This window comes from Ahaetulla prasina, chromosome 4 (genome assembly GCF_028640845.1).
Source record: "Ahaetulla prasina isolate Xishuangbanna chromosome 4, ASM2864084v1, whole genome shotgun sequence".
Taxonomy (NCBI): domain Eukaryota; kingdom Metazoa; phylum Chordata; class Lepidosauria; order Squamata; family Colubridae; genus Ahaetulla; species Ahaetulla prasina.
In genome coordinates this window covers 83,518,525-83,530,937 of record NC_080542.1, presented here as the reverse complement: position 1 = coordinate 83,530,937, position 12,413 = coordinate 83,518,525, and the positions used below count along the sequence as shown (strand labels likewise).

The following is a 12,413-nucleotide window of genomic DNA, read 5'->3' as shown; positions in this document are numbered from 1 at the left end:
TGAGTATGGATGGAGACGAAGTTCTTGCATTAATAGTTCAGGAGCCTAGACTCACTGATTAGATTTAGCATTACCCAAAGTTTGCACTGAGGTCTCTATTTAATCTCAGAAGCATTTTGTTTGATTTCAGTTTATTAGAATGTAGGAAACTGACTTAATTATATCCCCGTCTATAGTCTCTTGTCTGTTTGCAACCTTCAGTTAGTTGAAATGTTTGTCTCAAATAGCAACCATTTTTGAATCAAAGTACCTCAAATCCTGTAACTTAAAAGAATATATAGCCGCAATGGCGCAGTGGTTAGAATGCAGTACTGCAGGCTACTTCTCCTGATCACTGGCTGCCAGCAGTTTGGCAGTTTGGATCTCACCAGGCTCAAGGTTGACAGCCTTCCATCCTTCCGAGGTCGGTAAAATGAGGACCCCAGATTGTTGGGGGCAATATGCTGACATTGTAAACTGCTTAGGGCTGTAAAGCACTGTGAAGCAGTATATAAGTCTAAGTGCTATTGCTATATACAAAATCCAGAACCCATTACTCAGGTTAACTGAAATTTCAAAGATATTCCCAGCAGTTTTATTCACAAATTTCCATCCACTGCTGGGCTCCTGCAGTCAGTTATAATCACAATTGTGATTTTTGATGCTGTCTGTCAGTTTTCAGCAAGCAGTCAATGAGGAAACTGGCGGAAAATTGGAGGTTACTTCCTCTCCCATTGCTTTTTTGCCCATTCATAGTTATCTTATTTCTCTCTTTAGATACATAAATATTAACAAAAGAAGACTCAGTCGATCATAGGTTGTCTAAATACTAATTACATTATCACCTTATCACATCTTATTATTGAATAGCTGTTTATTTTTTGTCATGGAAGCTAATCTCAAAGTAAGGAAGACTAAATATGGTTCATACCCAAGACAAATGGGAAATTCCATAGTTGTAAACTATACTATGAAGTTAAAAAAATCACAGAAGGTAGAAAGAAAGTATTTTCATATTTATTGCAAAGAAAATAATATACTGTATAGTTATCAGTGAAATTTTGAAGATTTTATTTAATTTCTTACCTCAATTTTGAGAGGTGGATGCTCAAAATTTAAAATAATCTGTTTTGTGAATTTTTCATTGGTTTCTTGAACTTCAGTAATAATATTTATTTTGATTAGAAGTTCATCCTCAGTAGACATAATTTTTTGCATGTAAGTGTCAGCTGTTATTTTCCAAGGTATTTGAATAACTGCAAGAACACAGAAAAGGAACAGCTAGAGAAGGACAAGTTCACAGACTAGAAGACATTGTGTCCTTTATTTGGATAATTTTGTTGCTTTTTTAAAAAAGCACCTTCTTTTGAAATGGAAATACCAAGAAAGCTGAAAAGAGGAAGGCAATGAAGACCCAGCTCCTCTATTTTTTATGTTCATATAGAAAATACTACAAATAAAAAGTCTAGGTGAAAGTGAAAAGAAAAAGGCTGCTTATAACAAAAACACTAGTTCTTGATGCATAGATGCACGCACACACCTGGTTTGCCTTCAGTCTGGACAATCTGCTTGATTGTTGAAAGGTCTGCATATACTTTCCCAGTGTAAGATTCAAGCTGACAAGAGGCAGCAAGGCAGCCAGTCCAACTCCCCACAGATTCATTCTCTACAGTGACATTCAGGTCAACTGGCTGCCCAGGCCACAAAGAATATTTTCCTTCCACCCCAAGTTTCAGATTTGCCTTCAGGAGGTTAGGAGGTGATATAGATTCATGGCTTGAAAGTTTTGAAATGAAGGAGTAAGCAGTTTCCACAGATTTTCTTTCTTCATGAGTACCTTAAAAAGCAGAACAAAAGGAACAACCTGTCAGGTATGCCTCCTTTCAATACCCAAGAAAGAAAGCCCCCAACTCCATTGTTCTTAGAGAAAGGTACTTATACTGAGTATGAACTGAAAGCAAGCAAAGTGAAAGCAAGCTGTGAAGTATTTGGCGCGGAATACACATATAAGAAATATGCCTCAAACCTTCCTCCCTTTAGTCCAGTCAATCTTGTCCAATCTATGTTCCCCCCTAGGTGGCACGTGTGATGCATTTTCAGATGGTCTCATCCCTCTGGCATGCTCAGGCCATTAACTTAGACTGTTATCAGCCTGCCTTCCAATTGCTGAACACATTTGAAAAATGTGAAAGAATGAAAGAACTTCATTTTAAAGTTTTGTTTCTCTTCCAGCCTCCTTCTCCCCGCCCCATTACCATGACAGCCGTAGCAAGCTAGATAATAAATGCATAAATCAGCAGACAGACTACCCAGAGCAATAAAGCAATAAACTTGTAGCGAGCGGACATTCAGCCCTCTTGTAGAAAGGACGTTAGTCCTAGAAAAGAAAACACATGTGTTTGTCCATGGTCTCCATGTAAATGAGAATGTCATCAAGGTAGACCAGAACCCCTTTGAACAGGTGCTCATAGAGTACTTAATTGATCAGCTGCATGAAAACTGCGGGGGGCCCTTGCAATCCAAAAGGGAGCATTTGGAACTGGAACTAACCCAGGGGAGAGTTGAAAGCAGTTTTCCATTTGTCCCCTTCCTTAATATGCATTTATAATAGGTCTCTCGCAAGTCTAATTTAGTAAAAATCCTCCTTTTGGACAGATGGGCTAACATGTCTTTCATGAGTGGTAACGAGTAAATATTCTCCAAGCATATGGCATTCAGATTTTTATTGTCCACCACCAAGCAAAACGACCCATCCTTCTTTTCTCTAAACATCACAGGGGCGGTTACTCATGGCCTAGCCGGTTGGATGAAGCTGCATTTTAGGTTTTTATCAATAAAGTTCCATAGCTCCTCCAGCTCCCTGGCTGTCATGGGGTAGATTTTTGGCTTTGGAAGCTTTACCCCTGGAAGGATTTCTGTGCTACTGTCTGTAGGCCTATGGGGAGGCAGCACGTCAGAGGCCTTTTCACTAAACCCCTCCCAAAGGTCCCAGTATTCTTTAGGAATTCTTTCCTCCCCTGCCAGGTGCTCCGTCGCAGCCACATCCACTTCATTCGGTGATTTGGCCACACATTTGGGGGTCTCCCTCTCTATCCTGTGCTGTTTAGAGCGAATGTGCAGCACACCCGTCCTCCAATTTATTAGCGGGTTCCATTTCCAGAGCCATGGCAGACCGAGCAGGAGGGTTCGTTCCATGGCCAGGGCCACAATAAAGCTCAGGGTCTCTCGCCCATGCTCATCTCTATTGGTTCGGTTACAAAATGGGCAGGACCCCCTCCCCCGCTACCGACCCATCTAACTGGCAGAATACGATGGGTCTGTTCAATGATCTTAGACTTAGGCTCATCTTTTCCACAAACACAGGGCTGATGACACACTTTGTGCATCACGAATCCAGAAGGGCTAGCATCTCCCCCTGGGCCCCAATAGAAGGGACTTGTAATTCCACTGGGATGGTCAAGGGTCCCCCCCTCGGACTTACCAGGAGGTCCTCATCGGAATCAGTTTCGGATTCGCTATCATCGTTGCCAGTCGGAGTACCCAGCTCCCCCTATTTTGGGGGAGTGAACTTGATGAATTCCACTCCTTTCAGGGTGACCTCGCAGACCTTGGTGGCCGGTTTTTCAGCTCTCTTCCCACCACCAGAGGTCGCCTTGGATCCAAGCTTTGCAACACATTCCGCTGTGTGGTGACCATCTTTTCCACATCTGAAGCATGCAGTGGACTTTGGCTTCAAGCTGGCGGATCCCCAGTACCTTTCGGAGCTACTTGTAGGGCGAGGAAGGGGTTTTGCTCCAAGTGTGACCACCACGGATACAATCTCTAGCCAGATCAATCTCCACATCCACAGCCAGCACATACCAGCCCTGCAGGTTGCACGGGGCCCCTTGGGATTGGGAATCCTAATAGACATCTTCATTGAGGCCATCTTTGTAGTTTTCCAGCAGAGCTACTTCTGACCATCCACTCATGTAAGCCACTAGCTCACGAAACTCCTGAGTATACTCTGCCACCGATCTCCTCCCCTGTTGGATAGATTTCATCCAGATTCTGGCCCTTTGCTCCATCAGGGGGTCCTCGAATCGTGCTCTGAGAGCTGCCATAAACTGGTTGTAATTTCTTAGCAATGGGGAATTTTCATTGTGATGTCACCCCTTCAAAAGCTCTGGTCCCGCATCTCACACGGGTTGCTTCGGAAAGAAAATCCTCTCCCCAGTCTTGTATGTGGTTCCATACTTGAATTAGGAAGCACCCCAGCCCTTTGGGATCCCCTCCATATTTTCCAGGCAATGGAGGAATTTTGGGCTTTTTCTGCCTTTGTGGCAATGCCTGCCCAGCAGGGGGGGCTGGCCCGCAGTGGATGCTAGGGTCCCCAGGGTCTGGGCTGCATCTTCCCGGCCTCCAGCTGTCTCTTCCAGGCAAGTAGCAGCTTCAGCTCCTCTCTGGCCATGTTCATCTCCTCTCCTTCTAGAGAATCCCTGGGCAGGCAATTCATACCTTTCACGAGCTCTTTGGCTCTCAGAGGTTTCTCTCAGCAGCTGTACCACTTGGGCGATCAGGAGGTCTTCCTTCTGTTCTTCCTGCCAGGTGAGCATTCCTCCTTGGCATCTGGTTGTTGTCATACCAGGAGGGGTCTCTCCCGGCTCCGGCAGCCTCCCTACTCCAAGCGATCATCTGGGCCTCTCCAGCTTTTCTTCAAGCTGTAATTTAGCCAGCCACTCCAAAGCATCCCAGCTGGGTTGTGTCTGAGGGAGAGAGTCCAGCAGCTCCCATATCTTCCTGGTTGCTGCCTTGGTCAGACATTCTTTTCTCAGCCCCCATGGTGTGTTTCCGGGATGGCTGAAGACTGTGAACTTGCTTAATGTCAGGTATACCTCCTTTCAATACCAAAGAAAGAAAAACCCCAACTCCATTGTTCTTAGAGAAAGGTACTTGTACTGAGTATGAACTGAAAGCAAACAAAATGAAAGCAAGCTCTGAGACATTTGGCGCGGAATACACATATAAGAAATATGCCTCAAACCTTCCTCCCTTTAGTCCAGTCAATCTTGTCCAATCCATGTTCCCCCCTAGGTGGCACGTGTGATGCATTTTCAGATGGTCTCATCCCTCTGGCATGCTCAGGCCGTTAACTTAGACTGTTATCAGCCCGCCTTCCAACTGTTGAACACATTTGAAGAAGCTCTTCATTTTAAAGTTTCGTTTCTCTTCCAGCCTCGTTGTCATCCCCGCCCCCATTACCATGACAGCCGTAGCAAGCTAGGTAATAAATGCATAAATCAGCAGACAAACCACCCAGCACAATAAAGCAATAAACTTGTAGGGAGCAGTAGGCTGATACACAATCCCAAGAACAAGAAAAAAAGTTAAGTTCATCAGAAATCATTTCCACTGTCAGATAAGTTTGTATCGAAGAGTTTATTAATATTTAGAATTTCAGACTAAGATTAATATTTAGAATTTCAGACCCATGCATGTACAGTTAGCAATGAAAAGGTTTGCCTTTCTGACAATTATGCTGAATGGTTTTTAAAATGCAAGTTTGTTTTAGTCATATATTTACAGTGTAAGTGCACACTTCAAAATCTGAAGTGGGTGAGACGACTTCCGGTATCCAGTGGCAACGGACGTCTGGAAGGTTTCTCCTGCCTCCAGCGCCCGAATCCGGCCGCCGCCGAGGCCCTCAGGGGCCAGGTGTTCCGAAAAGGACACCTGCCGTACGGACGGCTCGCCAGGGGTCTCCCAGCCGACATACAGGACTGTGGGGACCGATGCTGGCGCGTCCTAGGCTTGGCGGGGTTCGGAGGCCACAGGCCGCGGCCATTATTTTGGTCGCTTGCCGCTGTGCCCGTGACACCGGGCATTGGATTTATAACTGCAGCAGCCTGGTGGTGAACAGGGCACGGAGAAGAATTGAGGAGGAGAAGGAAGGGAATATCGTAAACGTGAGTGGAGTGCCCGGAGTGCGGGGGGGTTTTTTCTCCCCTGCGGTTGGAAGGAGCACGAGTTATTTTGGAGAGAGGAGAACTTAAAATAAGAAGATTACCGGTTTTGTGGAGCTCTGGAGAGAAGAGGTGATGGAGAAATTTAGGAGGGAAGGTTTGAGGCCCTCCTTCTGGGGAACAGTGGTGGCGCCCAGCTTCCGCCTTCACTATGAGAATTTTGATGACATCACTTCCTTCGCTTCCTGGTTGACTAACTGTACTCTGGACTCGTTGCTCCTGTGAGTGCCCCCTGGTGGATCCGGAGGAAATTACAAGGATACTGTGCTTGCCTGAGGATTTTGATTCTTTTTTTTTTCAAATGGCAAAAGGTCAGAGACCAACTGCTGGAGAGATGGAGAGAATTCTGGAAAAGTTATCCAATATGGACAAGAAACTGGATGATTTGCAAAGAGGCCAAACGGAAATAAGAGAAGAAATTGTGACTATCCAAAAGGATTTAAAGGATACTCAACAAGTCTCAGCAGAAAACAAGCAGAAAGTGGAAGGTCTGAGGGTGAAATGCGGCAGTGCAGAAAAGAGAGGAGACGACAGGCAATGCTGTGCTTGACCACAGATGGATAAAATGTCTTATTTCCTTAGGTTTCAAAATTTGGAAGAAGTGGACCAAGAAGACTTGAGAGATGTTGTGACTAAATTGTTGGGAGAATTTCTTGGGAGAAGTGTTGATTTCATGAATTGGGATGTGGATCGAGTTTATAGAGTTAATTCGCAATATGCACGCACGCATGCAGTTCCCAGAGAGGTTCATGTCAAATTTGTGAGAAGAGAGACGAGAGATGAAATTCTTAGAAAACATAGGAGTGGGGCACTGATTTACAGGGGCAGGGAGATAGCCATTCTGAGGCAGATTCCCAGACAGGTACGTGAAAAAAGAAAGAAATATTATTTTTTGTCAAGCAAATTGTACCAGAAGGGAGTGGGCTTCAGATGGCTGATGCCAGAGGGATTGATGATTTTCCGGGAGGGCATTACGAAAAAAATCAGTACAATTGCGGAGGCTACGGCCTATGTGGAGGAACACAAAGCCTTCCTGGAATCAGATGACCCAGGAATTGAAGAAGGGGAGGTTATAGATCATGGGGCTGAAGCGGCTGCCGCTGATGTCGCCCTGGAGTTGGGTCAGGCTGAACCCAGAGTTCTGAGATCCAAAACTAGGAAGTGATAAAGATATTTGGGATTGTGTTGGTTTTCCTTATTCTCTTTTGTACGATATTCTGTTTATTCTTGACTCTTCTTTATTACGTATTTAAAATTTGCAAACTTTGCTACTTCGTGTCACCTGCTTGCCTTATGGCTGTTGTATGTGTTAAAAAATTTGAGTAAAATTCTTATTTTAGATAAGAAAAATGAAAATTTACCATACCTGATATGTATTTGTATAAACCTTTTTTGACTAATAAAAACTTTTTGAACAAAATCTGAAGTGGGTACCATTAATAAACTAGGTGAAAAAATAAATTTTCTTGTTGATAAAAAAAGATCAAATGCATCAGTTGATTACCTTCCAGAAATTTGTATTGGCTAGTGATGTCTTCACGGATGTTCTTCCCAACAGCTTTAGTGCTGATGTTCTTTCCTATTGCCTTAATTTCTTCCCACAGCTTGACACAGTCTTTTGTGCTCTTCTCATTCTTTACACGCCAAAAAATCTTGTCTGCATTCACTGCTGCAAACACAAACTTAGAGTCATAGGGAAGGTAGACTTCACCATTTTTGATGGCTTTGACTGGGCTTGGGCCACACTGGTAAATTCCTATAGAGAAGATTGGAGAATAATTACTTTCCTATTACTAAACCCAACAGATGGCATTTCTGTGTCCATCCCAAATTTCAATGTAAGCATACAATAGGCAGCATTAAGTAACCTACAGTTTTCTAAAGTCTTCCATTTCTATTTGCATATCTTTGTAACCAGGAATTTTATTGCATTTATGAAAATATTGCAACAAACAATTATCAAACAACGCCTGATAATGACAAGTAGTATACTAAATTTGCATTGCAGAAAAACATGTTTTCACATAACATAGATGTAAATGGTTTGTCTTTTGGCAATTGTTATCAGAAACATGATGGCACCATAAAGTATTCTCTTGAACCAATTCAGTTTTATGAATTGCTTTACTGAGATCTAGGAATAATATTCCTGTCTCTCATCCATCTGTTACATTACATTCTTGAATTTGGTTTCTAATCTGAAAAAAGAACTAATGGATAATTAATCCACATTTATATTTCATTCTGGTACCTATGATTGCAATTTCCAGCCTGGTAGGTATTTCAGGAATGCTATTCTATCTATAGAAACTACATAGCACAAAAGTTAAAAGAAGACCAAGAAAAAAAATTCCAAAACCTTTCTGAACATGCTAGATGCTAGACCCACCTGAGTTTAGCCTATTGTTCCTGTCTCTTTTAACATCAACAGCGCAAAAACCAAAATGGTAATGTAGAATATAGATGTATACTAGGGGTGGTGACATCAGTGTGAGTGGAGGGGGGGAATGGGGCTGCGTTCCTGAAGCTCAAATTTTCCCAACCAGGAAGTCTAAAATAAGCACAATCAATTCTGGAGAGATTGATAGAAAAAGAGGAATCTTTGAGGATCTTGGGGAAAAAAGCAGTTCCCCTGAAGGTTCAGGAGAAACCTTCTTAATTCCAGCGGGGGAAAAAACCACCCATTTTGGCTTGCCCGAAGCACTGACAGCCGAGGAGTAGGAAGTGAAGATAGAATAGAATAGAATAGAATAGAATAGAATAGAATAGAATAGAATAGAATAGAATAGAATAGAATAGAATAGAATTTTTATTGGCCAAGTGTGATTGGACACACAAGGAATTTGTCTTGGTGCATATGCTCTCAGTGTACATAAAAGAAAAGATACGTTCATCAAGGTACAACATTTACAACACAATTGATGGTCAATATATCAATATAAATCATAAGGATTGCCAGCAACAAAGTTACAGTCATACAGTCACAAGTGGAAAGAGATTGGTGATGGGAACGATGAGAAGATTAATAGTAGTGCAGATTTAGTAAATAGTTTGACATTGTTGAGGGAATTATTTGTTTAGCAGAGTGATGGCCTTCGGGGAAAAACTGTTCTTGTGTCTAGTTGTTCTGGTGTGCAGTGCTCTGTAGTGTTGTTTTGAGGGTAGGCATTGAAACAGTTTATGTCCTGGATGTGAGGGATCTGTAAATATTTTCACAGCCTTCTTCTTGATTCGTGCAGTATACAGGTCCTCAATGGAAGGCAGGTTGGTAGCAATTATTGAGAAAACAACAGAAAACAACAGATTGAGAAAACAACAGAATTGCAATCGGTTCGAGAGAAAAACCCCAAAAGGAGGTACAATTATATTGAAAAATGGTGAAGCGGAGATATCGAGACTCCAAAGCTTGAGGCCAAATAAATGTGGCGACTAGGAGAATGAGGAGTGGAAGGAATATTTTGACAAGCAATGACTGCGCAAAAGGCAAGACCAGAGGAAAAGAGGAAAGGAAACTCTGGCTGGATACATTCTGAGAATTGAGTAAAGTGACTATAAATTAAATACATCTATTTTATTAAGGGTATTTTCCATAGTACTGTGCCATTTACGGAAGAGTTAAAGACCGAGAGACTAGAATGGAAATCTGAGACATGGCAGATTTAATGGAGACATAAAAGGGTTTAATGAGTTTATAGAGTTTTGTACAACTGAACAATTATTGAATCATTGAAGAATTATTGAAATACACATGATTAGTGATAGTAGAAAATGAATTATTAGTAACTGTTATTAAATATTGATAAATATTTGATTATTGATTATTTGAAAATTAATTCTGTGTAGTTTATATTTATATTTATTTCCATATATTTTTATAACTAGATATATATGTAGATACTATATTGAATAATAAGTGTATAAATTTATAGCTTCTTGTATAACCATATAGATAAGTAAACCATATATAGCCGCAAATAAGTACATAGAAGTACATAGAATATAGCTTTTAGAAAATAAGAATATTGATACTGTATAGATTAAATTTAAAAGTTATGTAAGGAAAGAGAACTGACAATTTTCATAATTAATACATTTGAAATTCATAGAACTGAATTATTGGATGATAATTTGGAAGAACTTACTTCAGATAGGAAAAATGACAAGCACAGGTACAACAACAATAACCAAAATAAGTAAGAAAACAGCTCCAAACCCCACAGCTCCTCACCAGCACAGCAGAGATCAATAGAAAGTATGCTTGCAACAGATAAATCAGGTTCTATGTCCAACATACAAAGCATCCAATCTATGTTGCTGATGATACAGGAGGCAATGACTAAAACACAAGAAGCCATTGCAAACAATCACAAGGAGACAAAAAAGAATCATGAGGATCTTAAATCAAATATGGGAGAAATGAAGGAAAATATTTAAAAAATGGATTATAAAATAGAAAAAAAATTAACAGAACATTTCCAGAAATGAACAAAGGATCCAAACAGTGGAATTAAAAATGGAACAAACGGATAAGAAAATAGAGACAATGGAACAAAAACAGGTACTAATTAGTGGAGAACTAGAAGAATCAATTGTGTTTCTGGAAATAGAAAAAGCATCATTTTATGTTAGATTTCAAAATATCACAGAAAACAAAGAAGACGATTTTGGGGAAATAATGGCAGAAATCCTAACAGAAGCGACACAAGGAGATAAGGAAGATATATGGAGAGACATTGATGAGCTGTACAGAGTACACACAAATTATGCATGTGGGCACAGATTGCCAAAACAAGTACATGTTAGGTTCACCAAAAAAAAAAAAAAAAGGATGAAATTTATTTAAAAAATGAGAGAAGAATCAATAATATACAAAGGAAAGGAAATAATAACTTTTTTTAATTGAAAAAGTTTTTACAAAAAATTTCACCCCCCTTTTCCCCCCCCACTCCATCACCTCCCCCCTCCCTCCAAAACCACCATCCTCCCTCCCACCCACCCCGACTTCCCAGAACAAGCACAAGGTATAGTTCAAAAGAAAAAACAATCATTCGCTAAATTTTCCCTAACACAAATTATAATCCTCCCCTTCTTCTCAAATCCTAACTTCCCCCATACAAATCAAAGATAAATACATCCTAATCATTCAAAAGCAATCTGATATCTCTTAAATCTGATTTCTATTTTGCGTGTATTCAATCCATTTTTTCCATTCAGTTAGATATATTTCTTGTGTAGTGTTCAAAAGGCTGAGATTTTAGCCATCTCAGCCAAATTAGCAACTTTCAATATCCATTCTTCTATTGTAGGTAACTCTTTTTCTTCCAGTATTGTCCTATCAGTAGTCTTGCCGCTGTTATTAAATTTAAAATCAACTTAGTCTCAATTACTGTACAGTCCATAATAATTCCCAATAAGAAAAATTGTGGTAGGAACTTTATCTTCTTTTTCAAAACATTTTGTATAATCCACCAGATCCTTATACAAAAAGCCTTAATCCTCTTACAAGTCCACCAAATATGAAAATATGTAGCATCATCACCAACATTTCGCTTGCATATCTGGATACATACATGATAATTTCTTAGGGTCTAAGTGCCACCTATAAAACATTTTATAAAATTTTTCCCTCAAGTTCTGTGCTTGTAAATTTAACATTTCTAACCCAATTTTTTCCCAAGTTTCCAAAAATATTGGTTCTTGAATATTTTGTGCCCATTTTATCATACTATCCTTTATTAAATCCTTTCAGAGTCTATTTCTATCAACACATTATACAATCTCTTTATATGCACCTGAGTTTGATTTATAATTTGTTTTACCAAGTTTTCTTCATTCTGCATGATACCAATTTTCTGATCTTCTTTCCACCTAGCTCGTAATTGCCCATATTGGAACCAAGTATAGTTTCTCCTTCTTCTCAAATCCTAACTTCCCCCATACAAATCAAAGATAAATACATCCTAATCATTCAAAAGCAATCTGATATCTCTTAAATCTGATTTCTATTTTGCGTGTATTCAATCCATTTTTTCCATTCAGTTAGATATTTTTCTTGTGTAGTGTCTTTCAAAAAGGCTGAGATTTTAGCCATCTCAGCCAAATTAGCAACTTTCAATATCCATTCTTCTATTGTAGGTAACTCTTTTTCTTCCAGTATTGTCCTATCAGTAGTCTTGCCGCTGTTATTAAATTTAAAATCAACTTAGTCTCAATTACTGTACAGTCCATAATAATTCCCAATAAGAAAAATTGTGGTAGGAACTTTATCTTCTTTTTCAAAACATTTTGTATAATCCACCAGATCCTTATTCAAAAAGCCTTAATCCTCTTACAAGTCCACCAAATATGAAAATATGTAGCATCATCACCAACATTTCGCTTGCATATCTGGATACATACATGATAATTTCTTAGGGTCTAAGTGCCACCTAT

The 12,413-nt window shown here is 40.0% G+C and overlaps 1 protein-coding gene across 1 annotated transcript in view; it reads right to left on the bottom strand.

The window, feature by feature from the left end:
* Positions 1-12,413, bottom strand: part of TGM4 (transglutaminase 4) — a 103,651-nt gene that overhangs the window by 12,528 nt on the left and 78,710 nt on the right. The window contains exons 10-12 of the mRNA XM_058182072.1: positions 7,486-7,737; positions 1,520-1,816; positions 1,066-1,235 (exon numbers count right to left, since the gene is read on the bottom strand). Coding sequence (XP_058038055.1) covers positions 1,066-1,235; positions 1,520-1,816; positions 7,486-7,737 — 719 coding nt within the window. The remainder of the gene's footprint in view (positions 1-1,065; positions 1,236-1,519; positions 1,817-7,485; positions 7,738-12,413) is intronic.